Below are 7,397 nucleotides of genomic sequence, written 5' to 3'. Positions count from 1 at the left end.
CAAATGTTTTATCAAAAAAATATTATTGGAACACTATAGAACTGAATACAGACTGCTTTTGATAGAGAAGATAAGGTGAATCTAGGTGGAGAAGGAGACAGGTGTGGCCATCTGAACTGAAGATCTGACCTGCACTAGCCTTGTGAGACCATCCCGATCCTCCATTGTATTTTACCCGCAGATCAGTCTGGTAACGTGTGACAGAGAAAATCTAATGAAGTTTGCCAAACGAACTCCTAATCAGCGTTGGTTATGAGTCAGGTTAAACCTGCACAGTCTGTGCAACAATGTGAGTGTGCTGTCCAAGGTGCAGAGGGCCGGGTTTTCTAACCTGACTATCGCCAGATGAATTTCGTTCCGCCTTGACTCCGCTAGCTCCACATAACCATCTGTAATCGCTCCATAGGAAAATGATTTCAGGTGGTCGAGACCACCGGGCGGGTTTTTATAAATGTGATGTAGCGGAGAAGCGACTGCTCAGACGACAATGGCAGCTCGCATCGAGGAAGCAGGCATCAACATCGGTGCTGCTGTTTCATCCGTGTTGTCCAATCTAGAGAATATTTATTCTGTAAAAGAACACCAGAGAACGGCTTTGAAGGCTTTTGTCGGTGGAAATGATGTTTTCGCACTTCTCCCGACGGGGTTTGGCTTTTCCCTGCGTTGCTCTCATCAGCGTCACGAGAGTCAGGTTATGGGTTTTTTCCTCCTGCATCAATAATCTCAGCCCTCCGTCTCTTATGCCCCTGGATTAATATTACATTGTGGATAAAGATGTATTGAGGAATTGACCTTTAATAGCAAATATTTATACAGTTAGATGTTAGCTGTCATCACTGCACTAATAGTGAGAAGTGTCAGGTGATTTTGCTCTGCATCTGCTTGAATATGATTGGACTTAACTAGTCCTCTGATGCTTGTGAAGTGAATCAACAGGCCATGCCAAGAGCTCGGTCTCATTCATAGTCTTTAACCGATCAGGGAACAGCATGCAGACGACCAGCTTCAAATCAGAGGCAGCATCAGTGCATAGAAACCACACAGCAGCCCTTATTGCAACTTCACTGAAGAAACTGATGTTTGGAAAGTAATTTCCATAAATCTAGGAATCATGTCAACCTTGAAAGACTAATATACATCTATAATATTAATTTTTTCATATATCTGCTTTTAAATGTGAGACTTCATGCGTCATCAAATGTAAATATTCTAAGTAAAATCATGATTTTAATTTTAATCATAATTATATTTCCCCAGTTCAGACAGCGGGACATTTGTAAACTATCTTTGAAAGCTTTGAGGTCTCAACTAGTATTTTAAATAAAGTTATGTGGGTTTAAACAGTGTTTGGCTGCACAGCACACATGTTTAAGGATCAGTGAGTACATTTCTAACAGGCCACATACTGCTGTGATTTGAGCATGGTGTATGTAGAGACTTTTCTCTGAGGTAGTGACAATACTGCTCAGATGAATGCAATCAAATTCAGCGTCAAATTTACAACCTGTATCATTGTTTGTTTTATTCATTCCTGTGTGCTCTTTAATATTTGTTTTGATTGCAGCTATGAGAGGTAAAGGCTACATTTGTCTACAGGTAGGCTATACTGCATATAGCTTTTCAGCTTTAATCTATTTATTATCTGTTATATTTAATTTCCTCAACTTGGACCTATCTGTATCCTGTTCCCATCCAGACCAACCTCTCTGGTCGGTTTTCATTTTCCAAGCTGGGGATTGTAGTTTTATTAACTGGCGTATTTTATTTCACTTCTTCCACTGGTGAAAGAAATACTCAGACCTTTTAAAATCTAAATTACATGTTACTTAAGTAAAAGTACAAAGGTATTGGCATCAGAATGTACTTAAACAACAAAAAGTAAACGTACTTATTATGCAGAATGGCTCGTTTCAGAATATTATATTATCTGATTGTAATTACTGATAGATTAAAGGTTGAATATGGAGAATGAGCAGAACACCACCATCTAGTGTCTAAAGATCGTATTCACAGCAACAGAAAATAATTCCACCACTCAGGTTGCCAGGTTGGGCAGACCCGGTCCAGTAGCCTACAGGAGACCGGAGCCTGTTTGAACCGATCCCCTCTGACAAATCACACCATAAAAACAAGTTTTGCAGAGGAGTTTTACTGACAGTTAGCGTTAGCCTTTACAGCTAAGTAAACATGAAAGTTAGCTTAACGATCAAGGAGAAACGAAGCCATTTCAGCGTTCGTTTTAATGCTGTTGAACTCCTTTATCTCAGTCCATGGAGTGAATGCTCGGCCTATATTTACTCTGGTTTTGCCCGTCTCCGGTCACTCAGCTGCTGGGACAAATAATAAAGCAACTTCAGGATTGACAAACTCCATTTCAGCAGTGCCAGCCTTAAGTAGCTGCACCGAACAACAGACAACTGTGGCACCCCGCAATGCCGGCTGCTATTGGCTGATACAATGTAAACATAACGTGACAGAGAGTCATCGTTAAACCAGTCAAAATTAAAAATATATATATATATATTAATTCATACTAAATATATTGTTTTATGGAAAAGCAATACTTTCATTCTGTTAAAAAATATAGCTTTTAATGAAGATTCTACAAATTCAACCTTAATGTAAATATGATTTTAATGTTGCAGCTGGTAAAGCTGGGGCTGATTTTATTTACTTTATATACTGCTGTAAAGTTTAATCTATAACAATATGTTATTGATTTTTTTGATAATATTGTGTATTAATAATCTGAATCTGTAAAGTAACTAGTTACTTTAACATATAACTTAAGTTACCAGTTAAATGTTGTGGAGTGAAAAAAACAAAAACCTTTTTTGCCATAGCAGTCGTGCTGCTCATGCCAGTTTCCAAACGTTTCCGGTACAGTACGCTAGGTGAACTTTTATCTTTCATCCTAACAGCGTCAGGGCCAACCGTAACCACCGGAACTAGTAGCCGTTTGTGATGTTGAGAAAAGTTTTTTATTGTATCTGGAAAGATATTATGAAGTGTTGGTTGCTTGTGACCTTATCCCCAGTTTGTAAGTTTTATGCATTAACGTAATATCCCTGGCGGTCTTTCAGGGTCGTTTATGCTAACGTTAGCCTAGCTGTGAAACAAAGATGGCAGCCAGAAGTGACACATGTCCTTTCTTGATTTGAACATCACAAACAACACATCACAAAGCGTCTTATTATCAGATGTATCGATCTACTGTATATTAATTATACTTTCCCATTATTTGAGTATTTTGAGCACTATTGTAATTTTTACAATAGTGCTTTTGTTTGGAAATATAACAAGCAAGGTGTCACATTGAAATATTTTAAACAGAAAATATTTTTGGTGATTCTGACCTTCAAGAAAATTATTTCATGACCTGTTTTTTAAAATATTGCCAGGGATTTATCTTTCGGGAAAAAACTGATGCTTATCTTATCTCTGTGACAACAGCGTAATACAGGAGAGATACAAACTAAGTCTATTTTAACTGGTAAATCCACATTTACTGTGATTGTTAGGTTTAATGTGTCAACGCTGTGGGCTGTTGGCTGCAGGAGATAATCAACCTGGAAAATGATAGGAACAGTTATTTGTTGATGTCTTTTTGTTTATCTCGTGTACACTTAAGAAATCATTTTATTGTCTCTATTCCGTAACTTCTGAGATACAGCATGTATTAGCCACATGATCCAGATGTGTGCTGGTGTTTATATAAAGTGTGTGCAACATGTAGAGCTCAGTCCAGGAGCATCCAAAGTAAGGCTGAAGCGTTTGATAAAGTGCTGTAATTTATTGCAGCTGCTTCATTGTGCAACATCCTTATTATGTTTTTCTTTGACAGTTTGCGTTAAAATACACAAAGACATTAATGCATCACTGGAACATTTCAGGGTGTTTACTTTGTATCAGACTGCTGCGAGGAGGCCAAAGTCAAGATGAGGTGAGTTTGTTTGCTGATTGTCCTTTCAGATCAGTTTCATTTGACACCAGATAGGCTACCCTGCTTGACAATGATACACTTTTCTCTTAAGCTGTCCTAAAAATGAACACTGCACTATTAAAAAAAGGACAAATTATCATAAAACAACAAATAATTAAAAAAATTCAAACAATTAAAACACATTTTATGCATGTTAAACATCCAGTTAACAGAAAAATATAACAGTTATCAATAATGAATTCTTGAAAGTATTTTATTTCACTCTGTATATTACAGATCATATATCCGACAAAAAACAGCACTACTGCAATTCTTTGAATAACAAGAAATGTGATGCTGACTTAACCGGGCCCTAACTGTCAATTAATTTAATTTAATTAAAGAACTAAACAAAACTGTGCGATGAAGGATGTGTTGCTCGACTTCACCACACCTTAGACTCAAATATTGGAAAATGGGCCATCACATGTCACATTACACCTAAGAACACTTGTAACAGGCTCATCATGACATTGTTTTTCTAAAAGGCAGAACTGTTCAGTCATGTTCTTATACATACTAGCACGACTTTCAGCATCACTCCACAAACATACTGAAATAACTGTTACTGTGGCAGTTTAAACAAAGTAGGATGTGTGAAAACTACACAGGCTTTAACATAGAAACCGAAATGTAACAAAAACAAAGAATTCATAAAATACATTAATATGCTGCATTTCTTTACATAGTTTTTCTACATTCAGCCAGCAAAATATGATTTTATACTTCATGTTTTAACCTTAAGTATAATTTGTAGTTTTCATATGGAGCAGCAAGCACTGAGCGATAGTACAGGACAGTGAAGCCACAGTAATAATTAGTAACAGAGAATCCAAAGTCACGGGCAGCCTGTATGGAGAGGGAAAGACGCTCTACACACAAACGCACATGTATGTCCACAAGACACCCCTGTTCACGTGGGATTGTTAGGTTTCAGCCTAATGTTACTGTTAACAACTGTGCAAAGCAAGCTTTTCTATTTACTCTGCGTCAGAGCAAAGCTTTTTTGTTTGCATGACAGTATACAAAAACCATAATGTGTGATGTGCTGTCATAACGCACAAAATAGTGTCTCCTTTGACATGCTTTGTGGGAAGGTTTTGTTGACAAAACTGACATCATATTAGTTCACCTTGCACCTTGTATAACTTGCAGCAAACAAGAAATTATTATTATATTATTTGTATTATGCTTACTAAAATGTTAATTGTTTTTGGTGAATTGATCTGAGTTTATTTTGGGCCACATCCATCTAAAAGCCTGCTGGCTGAAGTGCATGCACAGCTTAGGATGATGTTTCAAATTCAAACTAGTGTTGAATCAGTCTTTAAATGACCCTTTATTTTACAATTATCCCTCTCACCGACACGAAGGCCTTCGTCGTGGCTCGATAACGATGTTCACAACGTTTGTGAATGGAGAAGGGGTCGTTTTAAATATGTTTATTCTTCTTATTACTCCTTTTTGGACATGTAACTGTTAAAAAAATGTTTTAATGTCCTTATTTTATTATTATTCTTAGTTTCTTTTTTTGTTTCTTATCATTATTCATTTTTTTCACATAATAAAAATAAATAAATATACTAAAGTTTGGTCTCATTTTGAACTGGATTATCTGGATTAATTCCATACCTAATATGTTATGATCCACTAAAGTTAGGCGCGACACAAGATCAATAAATTCCCATTTTTGTTATCTTTGTCATTATATTGACTGTAAGGGAACCAGGTGGGACAACTGAGTGAGATTCAACTCTTCTTCGTTTAGGAGGGGAGAGGGAGACGCACCTGGTGGGGATCTGCACTCTACTGAGCGCACTTTTCTAGTTACATTAAAGGAGCTGTACTCAACATTCAGCAGCAAACACATATCAGCTATGTAAAGATAAAGTTGCGTTATTGTGTCCTAAGCAGAGAATTATGTCACTCTAGGTCCCTCCACTCAAAAAAGTGTTGGTTTCTGTCCTCTAAAATATGCGACATGGCCATAGTGACTTGTGTCCGAGCAACGTTTGTCACTAAAGAGGTGTTTTCACATTCATCTCATGAAGGAGGAGATGTCTGTGCACTTCTCTGCAATTTGTAATTCAAACCTATTCCGGGCAAGCTTTAGTTTATACGTCACTGATATATAAACAAATCGCCGTCTAATATGTGAAACAATAGTCGATGAGGGAACTTTGACACCTGAAACTTGAACCTCCATCTCAGAGTGGATTGTCAGTACAGAGAGAAAACACACGGGCATCAAAGCTGACAGTCGTACAGTTACAACAGTAACTAATTAAAGATGCTAACTGCTTTACATTCTGATACGTCTGCTAGTCGACTACTTCAGTGACAACATTTAGCTCCTTAGGCAGGAGCCATGTCCGTCCATCAACGGACTAAACACAGTCAGTCAACAGCACCATTTTCTTGTGTGGGACTGAAAAAGAATATAATTTTAATAGCAACAAAACAAATAAAGTTTGTTTGCAGCTAAATATTCGTCTGTATCGAATGCAGGTGGAAATTAAAAAGCTATTTTTACTTTTCTAAATGTATATTGCGTTGCCCCACCCACACCTTGGATATGTAAATTTGTGTTGTTTCAGGGTATGGTCTATAAGTCTTTATCAAATGTTTGAGCAATGTATACGCCATTGAATTATGAATTTACTTAAAAGATGTATAGGCACAACCTATAGCTTACAATGCTATGGACCAGTGAGAAAAGTACACAATTCTTGTTTAAGTATGAATGAATACTAATCTTCCCCTGTAATGAAACAGGACATGAATAAAAAGTATACCATAATTAAAGCACAGTACAGTATATCACCAACTTAAACCAGTGTATGACAGTTGAATTTAAAACAGAATTTATAGGATGTGTATTGATATTAAGCAAAGATAAACATCAAAATAGAGAAATGGAGACTAAGAGTGGCGGATATGACGCTTCAATCTAAAGACCTATGAAGATGAAATGTTGTCATAAGCAACCATTTCATGGGTGTGAACTTAATGAAGTCAAAACCCACAATGGTTAACACCCAGAGTGTCTCTTTTACCACTCCTTAACTGCAAACATCATCAGAACTATATTAATTGACATTAGTAGTGTGAGACCATTTGGCTCAACCGTCCCTGTAAGGACAGAGACAACACGAAGATCATGAGAGCAGCCAGGATGCTACTTGAATGGGTGATACCATGGCTCACCCTCTACCTTGGACTAACTGCAGCCAGCACTGGTACGTACTTTACACTCAATGACACACAAAGAGAGCTGCAAATATCAAATCCAACCTCATTGTCCTGCAGTGTCTATTGAGTATAAAGAAGCCTGGGGAAAAATATGATCAAGACCACTAAAGTGTTGGATAAATGTTGTTTTTTCATGCAAATACTGCATAGTACAAATATGATC

The 7,397-nt window shown here is 37.1% G+C and overlaps 1 protein-coding gene across 1 annotated transcript in view; it reads left to right on the top strand.

Annotated features, from left to right (window-relative positions):
• Positions 1-7,111: 7,111 nt before the first annotated feature.
• The window catches only part of LOC310949103 (uncharacterized protein), a 29,451-nt gene continuing 29,165 nt past the window's right edge, over positions 7,112-7,397 (top strand). Inside the window, exon 1 of the mRNA XM_083916436.1 lies at positions 7,112-7,221. Coding sequence (XP_083772562.1) covers positions 7,143-7,221 — 79 coding nt within the window. The 5' untranslated portion in view covers positions 7,112-7,142. The remainder of the gene's footprint in view (positions 7,222-7,397) is intronic.

This window comes from Echiichthys vipera (genome assembly GCF_963691815.1).
Source record: "Echiichthys vipera genome assembly, chromosome: 7".
In the NCBI taxonomy this organism is placed as follows: domain Eukaryota; kingdom Metazoa; phylum Chordata; class Actinopteri; order Perciformes; family Trachinidae; genus Echiichthys; species Echiichthys vipera.
This window is presented reverse-complemented; position numbering and strand designations above follow the sequence as displayed.